The following is a 19,800-nucleotide window of genomic DNA, read 5'->3' on the forward strand; positions in this document are numbered from 1 at the left end:
GTACCTGTACAATGAATTATAATAAGGTACTAGAGAACGAGGTAAAAATTGAAAGAATTACTATATATTTACTTCATCATAAAATAACCTACTTAAATAAGCACAGTGCCTTAGATTAAAAGTAACTATTGGTAATTGTTAATATATGGCATCGGAAAGTTGTCAGATTATTGAAATTAATAAATAAAAAGGTGTGCAAGTGGGTCCACACTTTAAGAACAAGACCGTATATTTTGATCGGTTCATGGGGGCCTAAAACCCCAGAGCCTATAGAGTCTAAAGGTTTCGTAATAATCTGGGCTTGCAAGACAGTTACTTAAATTATTTTGATTGTAAAATATATTTAACATGTTAGTATTTATTTTATCTATTTATAATTTTAAAGTATAGCTCATTCCTATGCAATTGACGTTTCACATGTATCCATTAAACTATGGAGATTCTCTCCAAGCACTAAGATCCAAGTTTGATAAATGATCTTGGCATTTCACCATTTGTGAATATCTGAAACATACAATAGTTAACAATCAGTATTTGTATTTTCCCCCATATTATAATTCAAAAAGTTAAATAAATAAAAAATAAACATAAACGAACTCAAGTTTATTTAAAATATATATGCACTAAAAACGGGTTAAAAGTGCAATACAAGAGAACAAAATATATAAACGAACAATTAAAATACTATAATACTCCATTCACGTTAAGATGGCACCTCGATGGTGACCAGTTTTCGTGTTGCAGAGGTCAGGGTTAGGCAACGCCCAGTGCTGGATCTAAGAAATTTGACTAGTGGAGATAATAAAAATGCAGCGCCCTTACGTAGGTGGAGGTACAGGGTATGCCGGGTGTCAACATAAGACCAAACATTTAAATACAAATCAAAAAGTATATTTTTATAATACAAATATTTTTATTGAAATCATTGTTTTCTTATGTACAGTATGTACGCGAAAACTGGGTACACTCTATAACTCATTTACCTACATTGCTCAGTACTCTATACATATTTTAGAATTCTATATTAGCGGGAGATTGATGATCCTATCCAAATATCCAACAGTCTATAGTTTCATGTCTCGCAACAGAATTAAAATAGTATATTGTGTGGCAAGGGCACGACGCCCGCGACTGAAATTGCCTTCCCGCGCGAGCCACACATACTATTTTTTGCCACGCCCCTGCGTTCATGGTAAAGGTTATACAGGGATCTATGCAACAATTATTATAGACTATTCTACAAAAACAATTTCATGGAAGACATTTTATTTTATTTCAAAATTACAATTTTCACTTTGTATATTTTATTATTGTAACTGATAAGATTATTACACAAATTGCGTGAAATAAACTTACTAACGCATCGTTCGACGCACTTATCTAGGAACAGCGCAAATTAAATATGTTTAAATGTTTATGCGTCATGCAAGGAGGTTATACTATACATTTAAGATGTAACCAAAAGTTTATGTTTTTTAAGAACCGTGGTAGGTATACATTTTAGTTTCTGGTTGTGCAGGGGATACGCGCCCGGCGGCCGGCACTTTTGGGGATTTCTTCTTTTCCGCCCGGCACTTTTAGGGATTTCCTCTTTTCCGCCCGGCACTTTGGGGATTTCCACTTTACCGCCCGCTGGACGGAAAAAGGACGCTTTCGAATGCTTCAACCGTGGTCGAAAACCAAACTTTCGGTGCAGGCGTGACAAAAAATATGTATAGAATACACACATGGTTCAGTACAGAATGTGTTAATATTATACTAGAACTAATTAAATGCATATTCGAAAGTATTTGAAAAAATTCTAATAAAATATATTAATATTATAATTTTCTTCGACAAGATTTTTTGGATTATAATATTATGTTCCACTGAAAAAAATCTGACAACAAAATTACCACGAATAAATTAATATTGGTCAAATTATCAAGTTTTCATGATTATTATTTTCTGGATAATAATTATAATAGAATAAATCAAATGTATTTATGTACCTACTAAGTAATGAGTTTTCGGTAGTTTCTTATGTTTTTACTCAAGGGTTAATGTCTTCTCAATTACTACCCGAACATTTCAAAAACAAGTAGGTAATGACTATCAACTCTAGAGTTCAAAACAAAATGTTTTAAATATCCCAACCCTGATTAAATGTATTAAATTTAAATAAAAATATATAATTAAATTTTACATGTGTTAAAATTGCTTACCATTGGTTTCTATTTTTGAAAAAAATTTAAGGGTTTCAATTCAAAACAGACCATTTCAATTTTTCTAATTTTTCATGTCAGCTCTTTATTTTGTTCCTCTAATTTTTAAATGATTTAGACGATATGTGATATACAAGTGAAAAATAGGTAATAAAAATAATAAATCAATTTCTGATATCAAAAATTATCTTCTTAAAATGTTAGTCAGTATATTTTTAAGTTTAAAGAAAGTAATTTTTGACAAAACGTTCCTTTTCAAAGAATACGTCTCTTTAAGAATAAAAACCGGAATAACCACATTTTGGAAAAAAACAAATTAATTAATATCCATCATAATACCTAACAAATAATGTTTTGAGTTCATTTTTCCTGACGAAAATTAAGCGCCACTGTTGACTCCGGCCATGGGCGCTCAGTTACTCGTGTTACCTACGAGTTGACTTTGGTGTTCAAAATGATAAATAACGAATTACTGTGTAATAAGTTAGGTTATGTTAACCTACCTGTTATTATTTTTTGGAAATATGTATAATTTATACATAATATGTTATGTTCATCAATTTTTAAATTTTCATAAACTTAAGAGCGCCTGAGCGCCCCTATACCAACAGCGGCCGAGGCAAGGATACCCACTCCCCCCCCCCCCTTAGATCCAGCACTGGCCACGCCCATGCACATAAATCAGCCACTAAGGTTCCTTCTTAACGCAAATGGAGTATAAAAGATAAATATTGAATATTTTTGTTACTGTACATAGCACATCCAACTAAAAATAAATATTTACCTTGATGGCTCAAAAATATTAGATGGTACTTCATCCATTTTTGTTGTGGCACATATTACGCAAGAGAGATCCATGCGCTTCAAACTGCTCAATTTTTCTAATAGCATAGACAAATATAATAAAACAACAATATTTATATTCATAAATTAATTCATAAACCTAAAAAACCCAAAACATACCCGGAGAATAGCTGCCCGGTTGGCCTGCCATATCAACAAAGTAACGATCACCGAATCGAATACGGTAAAATGCTTCAGCTACAAGGCACTGTGCAGTTGGACCAACTGTTCCGCCATCGACTGGTAGTTCAAGTAAAGCTCCCACGATTAGATCAATTTCATCAACAGTTGTGTACAGTTTTTTCAGTTTTTTGACGTCCTGTAACCATGATTTATAGCTATTACAATTCACTACAAATTTAGAGTTAAGTAAAGATCATGTATTTTAGGTATAAGATAAATTTTGTTATTATAAATATATGCAAATATTAGCAGTCTTAGATAATTTTAATGTAACAATAGTAAGTTTTTATTTAAAAAATCAGACGAAACATCAAACAACATTTTAAATGTTTGTATTTTCTAATTTCCTGATTAAAAACATAATTGTTATTAATTCAACATCGTTTTTGAGAAAAAAATAATCGACTTACGTCTTTTGATATAATTTTTGATAAATCTTCAAATGAACAGATTTCTGGTAAACCACACCATTTCCTCATCTTAGTATATTGCGGTACGCCGACATCACGCCCTCTCTGAATGTCCACTGAGAGTAAATCTATATTACCACCATTATCATGTTTATGGAACATGAAATTTGATATCTATAACAATATGTTTAAATATTTATATCGTTACAAGAAAAAAATGTTGATCTTAGAATTGTTCCCTGTCTGTCGAAGTATAAAATAAGTAATAACTGAGTCATTATAGCTTATACCGATCATTTTTAAAGATAGGCGTGAATGTGAATGTGTTATTTTATAACATCATATGAAGTGATTGTATAATAGATAATAACAATTATTATAATAAATAACATTGACCGAAGTGTGGATTTATCGAGGTCTGCAATTATACACTTTTCTATACAACTTTATTTAGGTACTGCGATATGTGTATACTCATGAAACAAATATTACATTTATTTGCAGTACTTTATACATTAAAGCATATTATATTGAAAATTTACAACTTAAACTACTAGTGAAAAAAACAATTAATGAATAGGTACTAGTTAATCCTTTAGCCATTTTTTTTTTAAAGTGAATACCAAATACTTGAACAAGGAAGTACCTACTTATGTTAAACTACTTATAACAATAAACTTGTATTTATGGAACATCCAAAACACCAAATTAAACCAAGTTAAACAAACGGTCCAAAGATGGAGAAGAAATCCCAATATTAGTACCACAAATGAAAAAAATGTGGCCAGAATTGGCCACACAAGACTAACTCATGAGTACCTAATGATCAAAGGAGACCCACCAATATGTAAATCATGTGGCACAACAATCACAATAAAACACATATTCGAAGAATGTAGAATTTACATACAACAAAAAGAGGTTCAATATAAGCTACAAAATTGGAGCAAGTCTAGGACCAAATCCTGACAATGAGATCAACACCATCGAATTTTTCAAGACAACCAAATTACTCAAGCTACTATAGTCAGCCCCTTTTCAATGTACAAATTACCAAACGAACTAATCTAAAACTATTTCTATTATATCTTTTTTTTTAATTCTTTGATCTGATACCCACTATAAATATTATGTATCTATTATTTATAGTAACATGCTAATGACCAAGTTGTCGAAGCAGAAATTTTATAGATTTCAAGACCAATAAAAAAAAAAAACTTGTATTTACACACAAAGTATCATAACATTATATTTTTTATTTAATAAAGTGTATGTTATCCTCTTTTATAAATAATTTTTCTGAAATATACATTCGTAGGTAATAAAAAAAATTATTATTTAATAGGTACAAAATAAAAAAGTGGATGACCCTCTGCTGTACAGTAGGCTACATGTCGGTCAATGTATAATGGATTGTATTAAACTTGAATTCAATGATATAATTTAAGAATAACGATTCTGAGCAGAAACGGTTTGTCAGTCTGGATTTTTTATATTGTTATTATTTATTTATTATAGCCTGTTAGTTGAATTAATATTATAAAATTATTATTTTTTATTTGTTGCTATGGTGAGAAACAAAGCGTTAGAAATTAAAATCCCATTTTTAGCGGTTTTTGTAATTTGTAATTTTCCCGTGACATTAAATAACTATTGAGAAAATCGAAAAAAATGACCTCTCTAAAGTACCATATTGATCCGATTTGCTAAAATATAAGGTTCTATATGTTGAAATCGAAGCACTCTTTGTATACAGGAAAAAAAAATAAATAACACCATTGTAAAACCACTAGATTCCTAATAGTTAATATTTGACGTTAATTTATTATAAGTATGTATTTCAATTTTATATTACAATTAAAATACTTGATTACAAAAGTATTAAAAATAACCTTGGATATCTATAAGATTATTTAAATAGGTACATTACACAAATACTTTCGAACACTGTCTGAATACAATATAATTACATTGTATTATACCAGGTATTAGGTACTAAGTATTATCGATATATCACATTAAATTATATTATATAAGTTTGCGAACTATGTACGAACAGTCAGTACTAGGTACTTACTAGATAGTTATAAGACGGGGTATATAAACGGCCTGCTGATTCAGTCATGCCTCTGACTATTTCGTCAAGTTTTGAACCCTGAACTAAGGGATCAGGTATCGACATCCATTCGTTAAGTTTGACTGAATCGACTGTCTCATAATCTTTGTCTACGTAACTGTCAATAAAACAACGTTATAAATACAATTAAAATACAAATAATACATAATAATAAGATTTCACTACAAATAGGAATGGTTTACTTGTAAAAAGAAGCTATTGTGTTATGCGGCACTCGGAAAGCACCGCCTGCAAATTCCATAGTCAAATCTGCCTGGATTTCCGGATTGTATTTTGTCGTTATATTATTACTGAAATCCAAACCGCATTTTGTAAATGATTCACCTGTGTATATTATAATATAATGGTATACAATGTATTGGTATACAATAATGGTATTTTTAGAAATTAAACAACAATTAGTAAACAATTATAGCACTTTACTTATTAGTTATTAGTTATACGATTATACCGTTTCGAACATATTATTATTGTTACAATAACTATATTATTAAAGTTAAAGAAAATCTACGAAACATATTATTGACGAATAAAAATAATTTTAAATAGGTTTACAAAACCTCAAATTGGGAATATTACAATCGTATTGACGTTACGTATTTGTAACCACTAAATAATTAGCTGATATTAAAAAAAATCGTTTTCTAGTATTTATGATTTCAGATTTGTCATTGCTTCAAATTTAGAATATAAAACAACGCTGGGTTGGAGCTTAGTCGATGATCGAGGTAAGTTAATTCAATCAAAAGTTCCACACTTAGTTTGGGAGCCAAAGTCTTTTTTTATGTAGATTTCACTCCACACTTCATACTATAAATATCTTCTAGGTAATCCATATCAATAAAAATTTATTGCTGCATGTTTATCACTTGAGAACGGCTAGACCAATTTGGCTGATTTTTTTTTGTTAGTTCATAATTGTCAGAATAATGTTTGTATGAAAGAGAATTTTTGGATAATCTACCGGAAATGTCGTAAATCTGGATGTTTTGACAGTGGCTCCATCTGTACAGCAAAATTAAATTTTAAAATGAACCCGTATACAGCCACATTCCCGTAAAATAAAATAAAACTCCACGGTTTTAACGCATCTCTTACAACGCAACCTTACTTTTTCACAAAATGAAAAGCATGAGCTTGACATTTTGGATTGTGTTTCCTCCAATGCTCTAGATTTTCGATAAGAAAGGGTTTTTAAAAAATACGCATTTTTAACCTTTAAAATATATACTTATGCTCGTACAAATACTTTGATTCGGAAAACAGAAATCGAATATTTTTTTGTATTATAAATAGTTAATAATAATATATTCTATTTAGAATAAAAATTGCATACAAGTATTGGCCCATATTATAAGATAGCTATTATATTATAAGTTGTATCTTTTATCATTTAACTTAAACATTCAGGTATTTGCCTAAATAATATTCAAAAAATAAATACCAAGTAAAATAGGCAAGTAATCCCGATAAACAATTATCTGATTTAGTGCACCGACGAACTTTCGAGTTTCTTGATACAACACTTCGTCAGACCATTGAGGATTTAATTGTTGTAACTTACCAGCCACAACATTATGAAACCGGGTAAACATAATACTATACGATGTTATCCCAAAGTGTTGATTTATTCTTGGGTCTCCTACAAAAAAAAATGTTTATAATTAATTTTTTTAACAACATAAGCAATATGTAATATATTTCATAATCATATAACAAAGAAAACAATAATTAATGTACATATTAATTTTACATAATATGACAAAAACCTCTCCAAAAAGCGAAGCTTGTAATAGGAGTAGGTAAATTCATAACAATGGAAAATTAAATTAGTGTTATACGACTTAATAATATAATATAACATTTAATTTATTTTTATTTAGATATTTTATGCTATCTTACAAATGTATTTAACGATAAACACAATTTGTTCATTAAGAAAATTAAAGGTTATTTTAATTTGATTTTTGAAAATTCATTAAAAGCTAATAAAAAGGGAAAAAAATGTTTTGAGAAAACTTATGTGCAATGTTTTGTACATTTTTTATCATTCTTTATGAACAAGACATTGATAAGAACATTATTTTCAAACGCAATGATACCTTTTTAAAAAGTAAAATAGTAATCAAATTATGGATGTGCCGACTGCCGAAGTAAGTGAAGCAAAATAAGAATTCAACAACTATAGTAGGTGTTTGGTACATTGTTTATATCTGAACAGCGTACAAACTACGTATAATAATTATGTACAATACGTCATACGATTTATAGAAAATTAAATGCAATAAATTAAGTGTCTACTAATTTATTATGAGTTAAATTATTTTACTAGATACAACGTGTTAATTTATTATGGCACAACGAAAATATTACGTCAGACTAATAACAATAGTTATCATTAAAATATAGTTTAAAAAATTTAATAAAATAAAAAACATAGTTATTGGAACATAAAATCAGCGTATATACGATTACCACCTTTAAAACATACGGTCACGTTATCCCTCCCATCACATAATAATGATCCGTTTCTTTTCCTTAGAGGACAGTACTCGTTTTCATTTATGACTTCAGTTAACAATCTCCCGCCATTAAAAGATCTCATTGAATTTGCCTTGGCTGATGTGTGTCCGTACAACTGTGACGAGTCAATGTACGATGTCGCCTGATTCATCTGCGAAAGAATTATAAACATTATAATATTATGTACCTATAATATTGCAGACAAAATATGCCGGTAGCTATAAAGTCGCAGTCATATTATATTATTCCATCAGAACATTTTCAGAGAACAATATTAAACATAGGAGAATATACATCGGAACTAAATATTGAAAAGTCGAGTTTCGAACGATTAAGGGGATTCATACCGTGATTTTCTGTTTTTGTCTAACACACGCGTCACATAGGATTTTAGACTGGTTCTTTGTCAAACATACCAATTTTATCCAATAAAGCGATAAGAATTCTAAAAATAGATTTGAATTTGTCGTTAAGTCTACTTTAAATCAACCCACCCACATTTTTGATTTTTTTATTTTAACTTCTCCAAAAATTAAAATACGATAATTGTTAAATACTCTTTTTTAATATGACATTTTTAGGAATTTGGGGCATAATATCAAAACTGTGGGAAGGTCGATTTCAAGTAGACTTGACGACAAATTCAAAATCTGTTTTTAGAATTCTTATCACTTCATTAGATCTATTGGTATGTTTGACAAAGAACCAGTCTAAAATCCTATGTCGCGTGTGTGTTGGACAAAAATAGAAAATCACGATTTCAAATCCCCTTAAAGAACAAAGACAAGAATTCTAAGAATATTATTATACTTCGTTTCTTCATACAATGATACCCATTGACGAAATAGGTTATGATTCGACGATGCACGTCAAAAGGTTTCCTGTTCCAAAACCATTTCTTTTCGGTAAGGTTCCAGCCCCTGGGACTGACGGACACAACGTGGACATAATGTGTTCTAAACTTATGTTTAGGAAACTAACATTAAAATATTTAATATTATAAAGAACCAAAATCTCGCGTTTTAACATATAATTTATCATAGTAGGTGCCGCTATAGATATATAAAGAACATAGTTAGTAAGTATGCAGTTTTCATTTGTTAGAATTAAAAATTAGCACTCACTGGAATTTGGGGAGATATTGAACAGTTGAAATTATTAGCAGCAGTCATAGCACGTCTAAATTCCATACATGTTCGTCCATGACGACCATAAACCGGGTCATCCGTTGGCAACTCAATAGGTAATTGACATTGGTATGGGCTATTACTGTTGATCTCATTAATCGGGGTGGAACAACACCTCTCTGGCCCTGATCACATAATCAACAATAACATTTTATTTTGAGTTTTGATATACATAGGTAAAATAACAAGCCTAGCTAGACCGTAAAATAAACGTATAACATTGAAGCCGAAAATATTGTAAATTATATTAATTGATCTAACACTGTGTCATTGTTTCTACATATCAATATATCATAGGTCTGAGTGTTTGACCCTATTATATTAGTGTTGTGGTAGTGTGTACATAACGGAATCGTTTAATGTTTACAAATAGCTAATGTTGAGTAGCGTGCAATAATAACTATCGCGGTATATTAGGTATATTCAAACTTTTATAATATAGTTATATTAAAAATAAATGCATTTAAAACACGATTTTATTATTTTTAAATATGCATAGCTAGTTTGTTAAAATAATGAGTTATTTTGTTATTTTATATTTATAAATGCAAAGTACCAAATAAAAAAGTTAGGAAAGCTCACTCTACGAGCGTGCTGAATGTTCCCGGTTCCCAAGCGTATTTTAATACAAAGCAATAAACTATAATTCCAAAAACAATTTTAAAATAATTTGGTAACCTTAATATTTTGGTAGTATATTTAGGATAGTATGAATCTATATTATTAAATAACTATACAATAAGTTGTTATCTTACAATTAACAATCGTAACTATGTTAAGTAACTACGAACAATAATATAGTGAATAAAAAAATATCTTAACATCAACAATCGTAACTATGTACTGGTAACTAATAGGTGTACAGACGGATACAACGGAAATATAAAGTGTTCTAAGCTTATGTTTAGAATCCTAATTCTTAACAGTATATTTGCTGACTATATCACCTATATAATTATGTTTAAAATATATGTATTTATAATATGTTTTAATGTGTATAAAATACGTATATGCAGTTAGTTGAAATACTTAGTTATTTTTTTACCAAAGTATAGGTATTAAATAAACTAAATAAATAAAAAAAATTTAAAAATTTTGATGTACGTATATATAAATATATAAATAAACAAGTTAGGAAAACTCACACGGCGAGCGTGCTGAATATTCCTGGTTTTCCAATCGTATTTTAATACAAAGGAAGAAAATATAATTCCAAATACAATTTAAAAATCGTATACCTCCCCCCCCCAAGACAAAAACCTAAATACGCCACTGAGCTACACGCATACATTTGGTTTAAAGCATAGACATAATATTATGTCTATGATTTCTTTACTCGAGGCCATAAACGTAACAATTCTATGCATGCTTTTACCTGATCTGCCTGAATAACCAATAGCAACAATTTGTATACAAAAAAATAATAACAAAGTTAATTTCAACTATTACTATTATAATCTGCAATCAATGGCAACCATTTACAAACAAAAAAAAAGTTTCAATTTCCACCGTGAACCTCGAGATCCCTGATCGACCACCAAAAAAATGTTTATTTAGCTTATGAATATATATATATATTTTAAATTCTGAGCAGTGCGATGACTGTTTTGGTACTACAATTATGATCACGTGTGTTTGGTTTTGTGTGTGTTTCATCACCTTTAGGTATAGTTAATATGCTTCAATCTTCAACTTTGAAAATAGTTACTATGGATGGTCAAGTAAGAATAGTTTAGGTTAAAATAAATAAAATATCATTCAAAATAAAGGCTGAATAAAGGTGAGTTTACATTGAGAATCATTTTTTCGTACCTACACTATAATTTATAATGTAATTCAAATTTAACACATCAATGATGACCTTCTAAAAGACGAGGTACACTCAAAGCCTACAATATTATAGCAGAGATACTTTAACAATTAAACATTAATTAACTTTTTACCTAGGTGTACCCCAATTAGTTTTACATTCTAATTGGAAATTAAATAGGTTATAATGTTCATAATTCATTTTTACCTGAAGGATCTGGTGGTAGGAGAGTGATATCATGGGTGACCCATTGACCAAATTGACTTAGATGATAATTGTTATGGTCTGAGGAATTCTGAGATTTTTCCAAAAATAATGACAACTGCACTTTTCGAGGTATGGGTAACATCGATCCATTAGACTGTTTACGAACTTCATGATCACCTAGTGAAGCAAATAAATAAAATATTATATATGCTTAGGTACTTAAACAACTTTTAATTATATTTATAAAACAGTTACATTATTAAGCTTGCAATATTCAGATATTGTGGGAATTGCATATTTTTATACATTATTCTCTCAATGATATAATGCAGACCAATCTTATAATCCATTATAATATACAAAAACGATATTAAGAACAAACATTTAAAATGCATTACTTTGCATATTTCGTCAAATAGAAAATTGAAAATTTTAATAAATTAAATATAAGAAAAACTTAAGAATTTATAAATAAAATGTTTTAATTTTTATATGATTTTATGCCTACTCATATTTGATATTAAAAAAAAAAATTACGTTTCACTTTTATTGTCTATGTATTTTCTACAGTTACTCTTTGAACGTAAGTATTTTGTTTTTTTCAAACGATTTGTATAAATTAGTAAAAATGTGCGACTTAAACAAATTTCTTTGATAGTAGCAATGGTTTAATATTTTGATTCAACCGAAAATATATAAAATAAATATCGCAAATGTTAGGAAATATAAAAATCTACTATTTATTATAACTAATTTTAGCAAACACTTGAACATTAAAATATCTTATACTAAAACATGTATGATATGGGTACATTGAAATAATAAAATAGTTATCATTAATATAACTACGAATAAAGTACATTATATAATGTAAGATTATTCTACTAAATAAATATATACTGAATTTAAAAAACAGAACCATTCCCACATTAAATATTCTAAAAACATATGCATCGCCGTGTTTCTCTCATCCATAATAATGATTATAGGTACAACTATGCAAAATGGAATTTCTCCAAAGTAAATATGCCAGAACCTCACAATTTGTTATAGTTTTTAGTTACTTTAATTGTAAGAAACTAACGAAAATAACAAAATATGTTCTCTTCATTTTAAGCAACTAAATAAAAATATGACTGATCAATTGATCATTATAATATATAATGTAGAACGTAGAACTATTTAAACCGGTGGAGCAATCCTTCTTCATTACCTAATCATAATTTATAATAGATAATACTAACAAACAAAAAACACTAATAATAATTTATTCGTCATATATTAAACATTTCTCAATTAGCTAAGAATCAAAAGTCCAGACTTTCAGTACCGTTATAGTTATATTACATGTAAATAATTGTCCATCTCCGTTGAAAATTATGTTTTAGATATTTCTCATTAATATGTTTAAGTATTTTGAAAAACTGTTCACTGTCCAAACTCACCATCATTATAAGCAGCTTCAGAAAGTCTGATGTATGGAGTTTCAGACGACCCCCACAACGGGTTCTTTAGGTTATTACATGAGCCATTTGCTGTCCTATAAATAGCATTTCGATTGCAGGTCACTGTGGGCGCACACTTGTCATAATATATGCTATTTGATTGAGGACCATCTCCGTGATAAATCACAAAGTCTTCATTGGCAGTCTACATGTTGAATAATACCAATAAGTTTAAGTATTCAAAATTCAAATAGATTTACTTTTTATCTTTTTATATTAAAATAATATCTAGATCTACCCATTACCCACGTAATTGTAATTATAATGGTTCCACACTTGCATTGTTGCAATTTTTTTCACGTATTCAGTGATTTAACCAAATCCCATGTCCCCGTATCATATTTATTACTCACTCTTGTTAATATTTTAATATATTTTAAAAATAAACAGTTATTTAACTTGAGATTTTAAGCGTAGTGATGAATGTAATGACTATTGATCTTACAATAAACCCTATTATGTGTTAGTTTGTCATCAGTTATAATCTTTAGAAGCAATAACAGAGTTTCAATCATAAACTATGAATGGTTTCAGGTAGCAAATTGAATCTAGTTGGTACTCTGTGTGGTCAAATGTAAATTTCCAGTACTTATAAAAATAAATATGAAAAAAAACAGTCAATGTTACCTGCCAAGTGTGAAATCCTGGTTAGGTTAGTGGGAAACATAAGTCCAGACTTTTCGAAGCTGTTCCAAAGTTTAAAAAAAAATGAACAGATAATAGCGGATTGTATGAAGAGTGAGGTTCTCTGGGAATGAAGCATTTAAGAGTGAGGACTGAGGAACCATAGGTAGACATTTTTATTGTATTTTTAATTTTTTGCCTAATTGATATAAATTTACAAATGGAAAGTACTAAATATCAGTTGATTGATTTTAAGTTGATTTATCGGTAAAATCTGCACAATTTCAACTAGTTAAGCCAAATAATTGTTTTGATCTAGTTACAATTTATTAATGTGACTAAAATTAGGACCCACAATTTTTTATTTCATCACTCCTTGTCACGAGAGTGTACGACTGGGCGGCGACCAAAATGTTTTCATTCTCACGCATTCCTACCACATTCGGACCACATGATAGTCGAAATTAGGCCTTAGGACGGTGGGAGACATACGCGTGGTGGTCGCACTGTCTTGTGGCATGGAGTATAGTGCAGTTAGGTATATTAAGTTTCCAATATAAAATATTAAAATCTATATATTGTGTACCTAATTACTTTTTACTTTTTAGTAAGTTAATATGCATTAATTACCACTTACTTTACAACTTATTGAAATTCCCAATATTGATATGAAACATAACCATACAAACAAATTTAACATCCTCGTGCAGTTGAATTTAAACCTTAGATATTAAGTAATTAATTAAATTAACATTTTTTATTACAGTAAAAACACATAAGCATAATATACTATATTATAATACGTTAGAGATCTAAACATTTTCATTTTCATTTCACACGACATTGTGATTTTAGTTTCAGGAAAAAATTATCCACTTCTTTAATTTACAATAATATTGTATGGTGAATTAATCTTGATAGTGAAGGCTCACAATCATGGATGAGTGAACTGTGTTAAATCGGATAAGCTACCCTCTTCTCTATAAAAACACTTAAAATATCTCTCAATTGGCAAAACTTTAAGTAAATCCAAGTGGGTTAGCCCCATTGACTCGAAAATACGAATAAACTCTCTACATCAGAAAGTAACAAAATATTAAACGATTTCGAAATATTTGTTCTCGGATTTGTATTTTTTTTTATATCACGCTGAATACACTAATATAGTAAAGATAACCAATTTGTATCAGCTGCGGTACCCTACTAACCGTCAAACATCTCGGATGTACATACATTTGCTATGTTACGCACTTGTAAGACGGATAAACACATTCGGGTGTGGCGTCGATAGTAAAATTTTGAACAACAATTAAACAAAATCTATAAGTACTATAGTAAAATGAGCTTCACTTTTAATCAGTTTTACTACATATTTTTACCATAAAAATAATACATACCTACCTTAAACTGACAGTTTTTAACTTCCTATATTAACTGTGCAAAAATATTATAAATTACATACAATCATAGAATTAATACACAAATGATATTAAATTTAACGAAATAATATAATATTTTATAGATTAATTTACAACGAGTTTAATACAAAAATAATAAGCTTTACTACTGCTGTAGGATTCTCTAGGTATACTCTATTTATATACTCACCAAACATAATATGTTATGTAAGTGTCTCTGCAATGAATTATAAGATACTAGAGAACGAGATAAAATTTGAAATATATACAGTGGACTGTAGAGTGTAGAGTACAATTTTTAGGTAATTTGAAATATATGAGACCGTAGAATAATCAATTTATTGGTGATACATTAACATTATTTACATTTAAAAAAAACAAGATCCAATAATGATCCAGAGCGATTATATTGTATCACATCATTTAAATCACATCATATTTAGGTATGAATAACCAGCCAAAATATTTGAATTAGAATTATTTATATTTGAAAGATTTGTAGTAGCAACATTATTTAGTAGTACCCAATATTAACATTAGTGAGATTATAGTCACTTAAGATTAAGAATTTACAATTTGAAATATTTTGCATAAACAAAACTGTCTATGACGGTTATATACGAGTTACATAAGCTTCTTAGATCTAGGTGGAAAATAAACATTAGATACATAGGATTAGTGTGTAGTGAGTAGGTCTTAAAATTATTTTTTACAAAATATACCTGTTCAATATTGAGTTATCGTGGAGAATTACTGTTCTTTACTGCGATTAGCACACCGTCACCTCTTATCTGAACACCATTACAACGATCACAGCGAAATCCTTGGTAATTGAGACAAAGTCCAAGTTGCGTCAGCTTAGTTTTGATAACCAGGTTTCAGCTTGTACGATAATGTCATAATTGGAAAGGCAAGGTATTGTATAGTTAAATAAATAAATAAATAAGAAATCTAACTTGGTTTTGATGCCACGGCCCACGAGTGTTTTGATATAATGTAAAAAAATAATTAAATGATGACCAAATTTTGGTTATTTTGTGCTTGTTCGGTCGTTTTTCGAAATAGTTGGTAAGCCGTTTATATACATTTAATAAATATACTATGTACACCAGCGTCTTTTTTTGATTTTAATTCCGATAAAATAAAAAAGAGATATTTACGTTGAAGCAGTGTTAGTTCCGATGAAATACGGATAAGTATTACTAAATCCAACCATAATAATAAGTTTCCTTTTAACTTTTAAAATTTCAAATACGTCAGTATAGAGCCAACAAAAGAGAGCGTGACTTGCTGGAAGCTTTATCAAGACGATGAACAGACACCGGGTCGACTGAGACACCCTTGGTATTAAACACGTCCTTAACGAGGCGGTATCAGCTGATTGACCAGGTATACAGATGCAGAGGCATCGGGAACATTAAACAGAATAACATTGTGAGCCCTAGATTGCCGATTCAAAAGTTCCGAGTGAACATTCTCTCTTGGTAATAAGGCTCGAAGATGTTCTAGATTGAGCACGCTCAACTTCAGACAACATAAGTACTAGTTTTTCGACTTAAACTTTTAATGGTTTATTTTCATTAATCACATAAGTTAGTTGGGTAGATAGTAAGTCTTTAGGGTTTTGATAGACTCACGACTTGAATTAACGGATGAAATCACTTTAGTATGAATATTTTTAAAATCATCATGAGTTGAAAAATTTTTCCATTTAAATCGGTAGCGAAGGTATTTGTAGGTTTGTTCAAAGATTTAGATGTCATAGTTGAAACAGTTTAAACGTAACATAGAAAACCTCTGAAGTGTTGTGTAACTATTGTAATATATATTATAACTCGGGTATAATATGTTAGAGTGTACAAGACTATACAATAATATTTCAACTTATATTATAACTTATGTTTACTTATCTATATATATAAAAATCAGTGTACATTTTGAATAAATTTTATAACTCAAGATCTACCAAACCGATTTCGATAAATTTCAGGGCATATTAAGATTGATATGTAGATGGTTTCTGTGAAGTTTGTACGCTGTGGGATAAGTGGTTTCGGAGTTACGGCCTCTTAAGTGCACACCTGGCGACATGGCCAAAAACAACAACAACGTTTATTCCTTGACCATCGCATCACGCGTGAACGGCTATACCGATTTTGCTAATTCTTTTTTTGTTGTGTTTTTAATTGTCAGGAGAAGGTTCTTATGTAATAACATTTTAGAAAACTTACCTGGAAAAGTAGAAAATATGGATGAAAAAAACAACAACAGTGGTGCCATGTGCCCAGAAAAAAATAAAAAATTTAGTTGCAGAATAAAATAATAATAGTGTATTGTATATTGCTTGCTATTATATCTTCTAACTATAACAATATAAATGTGAAATGAAAATCTTTGTACAGGGTAACTCTGGAACTACTTATCAGATCTTCATGATTTTTTTTTTCAAACAAAAGAGTATATGACGGAGAAGGTTTCTATGACAGAAAATTTTAGGAAAATCCACCGGAAAAGTAGGTAATTTGGATGTCAAAAAATAACAAATGTAGTTTATTGTTGCAGATTAAAATAATAATAGAGTATTATATTATATTGGTTTCTATTGGTTAATTGAGCATGTTTGTTGATTTGTATTATTATTTTTTGTCAATATATATATATTTATAATTGAATGTTTGTGTGTAGATTAGATCTCTGGGAAGAAGATAGGCTAATTTAAAAATGGTTAAATTTGGTTTTTTTATTAATCTGATTTTGGTATCGTTAGGTTAGAAGTTTGTATTACTTGATTATATTATTCCACCATAGGTATAATATGTCAAACTTGGTATAACTTTTATACTTTAGAGTTAAATCATACACTTACGTTCATACAGTGTCCGCGATCCACCCTAGGTAGATTGCCGCCTACCTGATAATATACTGCTGCGAATTAGAATTTTTATTCTAGGCAACGGAAAAGTTAAGATTAATTTTGAACACCATACACCGAATATTAAATAACGAATTGAACAAAGTTTGAGTCATATAGAGTTAGTACATTTAACGGGCAACGAAATGCACGGGTTCAGCTAGTTACTAACAAATTGGGATGCAATTCGAAGGAGCGTAGATATATAGGACACGCTGAGACTACCGCGATAACTGTCGACGACCAAATGTTGAAGACAATTAAAACAACTTATGAGGAAATGAGGAATATTACATTTTCAAGGTTTTTGACAAAACGAAATCAACGTTATCAACATTTACAGAAAAAAACATAACAATTATTGAAAGTGCCTAATGTCTATAAATAATATAAATCTATCACTAGATCTGACATTTAGCCTAAACAATAAATAATTTAGGAGACATCCCAACAAACAACATTGTATTAAAAACTTAGTTTACAGCTCGAGATTTCAGGTAATATGTTCAGGTAATGGTTGATCTTCGACGGGATAAAATCTCTGAAAACCTAAACATATTATAATAGTTGATAATAGTATGTGGATCAGCATACCTATTGTTCTATTTTTTTCTCAATTTAAGTAACATTATCTCATCAAACAGCCAAACACAATTTTAATATTCGTTATTACACCTGAATTAACAATATATTATGCAACAATATTTCGCCACGATCGTTATAATATATTATTGAAGATATAAATGTACATAAAATTGTTCACTGTAATAAACCGAATCAAGACATAAACGCCAAATTTCAGAAACTCTAAAAAAATTTCTCGCCCCTTCGACAAAAGCAGTCAATACACTATTACATTAATCAACTTTGTAAATTAAACTGATCTCAATCAAATAATTCAATATTCCTATTAATAAATAATGTAATAATAATGTTCATAATATAATTACATCCTTTAATAACGCCGACGTTGATAACAAAAAAAAAAAGGTGGATAAGTGGATGTCGCTCTGCTGTACAGTAGGTTACAAGTGGGTCACTGTAATGGATGGTGTTAAATTTGAATTCAATGATATAATATCATTGTATAAGAAAAACGATTCTGAGCGAAAACGGTCAGTCAGCCTATGATTTTACCAAGTATATTTGATGATATTATTGTGAATAAAGTAATTTATATATAACCTATTTACTCGGAGCCTTGTTTTAAATTTTCAATCTTTAGCCATAAAAGTTAAACATTTTATACATTTTTAACCACAAAATAATTAATAAATTATAAATTTGATAAATGTTGTCAAAATTTGAACTTTAAATGCTTATAAAAAAAAATTGTGCCTATGTATTTTTAATATTTTTCAACTGCTATTAGAACGATATATCAGGAGCCTTATATCAAATTTTCACGCTTTTTTACCCAACAAATAAAAATTTATTGATATTTATAGAAAAAAAAACTAAAAAAATTGAAAACTGACAATGTCCGTAAACAGCTCAAAAAGAGTCAAAATATTTTCAACATTTTATGGTGTATAGAAAATGCTAATATAAACATTCAGTGAAATTTTCAAATATCTACAGTCATTCGTTTTTTAATTACAATAAAATAAGAAAATTGTTACATGAGAAATCGAGTAAATATCAAATGTTGTATAAATATAAATTTCAGACGCTCATAAAAATTTAATTTAAGTTTCTTCTAGACATTTTTTTTTTTGATAAAGGTAGACAAACTTATGAGTAATCTTATATTACATTTTAAAATCTTAGATTTAAAAAGAAAATTTTTATGAATTTCTAACTCAAAATAATTTGCAAATTTTCGTGATTTTTCCGTA

At 29.1% G+C, this 19,800-nt stretch overlaps 1 protein-coding gene across 2 annotated transcripts; it reads right to left on the bottom strand.

Annotated features, from left to right (window-relative positions):
- Positions 1-42: 42 nt before the first annotated feature.
- Positions 43-15,220, bottom strand: LOC132943285 (peroxidase-like). Of its 2 annotated transcripts, none has more exons than XM_061012216.1 (13): positions 15,035-15,220; positions 14,271-14,355; positions 12,950-13,154; positions 11,505-11,681; positions 9,425-9,612; positions 8,256-8,451; positions 7,222-7,419; positions 5,960-6,101; positions 5,718-5,874; positions 3,641-3,814; positions 3,168-3,366; positions 2,989-3,085; positions 43-504 (listed from the first exon to the last, which is right to left on the bottom strand). In XM_061012216.1, exons 2-13 carry the CDS (start codon positions 14,331-14,333, stop codon positions 432-434), a joined length of 1,869 nt encoding a protein of 622 aa, XP_060868199.1. In that variant the 5' UTR covers positions 14,334-14,355; positions 15,035-15,220; the 3' UTR covers positions 43-431. The 2 variants fall into 2 exon arrangements, with proteins under 2 accessions (XP_060868199.1, XP_060868200.1); XM_061012217.1 differs by having other exon boundaries at positions 15,031-15,220.
- Between the last annotated feature and the right edge of the window lie 4,580 nt (positions 15,221-19,800).

The sequence above is a fragment of the Metopolophium dirhodum genome, chromosome 4 (genome assembly GCF_019925205.1).
Source record: "Metopolophium dirhodum isolate CAU chromosome 4, ASM1992520v1, whole genome shotgun sequence".
NCBI classification, from domain to species: Eukaryota; Metazoa; Arthropoda; class Insecta; order Hemiptera; family Aphididae; genus Metopolophium; species Metopolophium dirhodum.

Excerpts from the sequence above, each read along its gene's own strand:
- LOC132943285 (XM_061012216.1), bottom strand. The coding sequence starts at position 14,333 with ATGTTAAATTTGTTTGTATGGTTATGTTTCATATCAATATTGGGAATT. Across the intron at positions 13,155-14,270 it reads GAATTTCAATAAGTTGTAAA|ACTGCCAATGAAGACTTTGT; the intron begins GTAAGTGGTAAT and ends TTCAACATGTAG. Across the intron at positions 505-2,988 it reads AATATTTTTGAGCCATCAAG|ATATTCACAAATGGTGAAAT; the intron begins GTAAATATTTAT and ends TGTATGTTTCAG.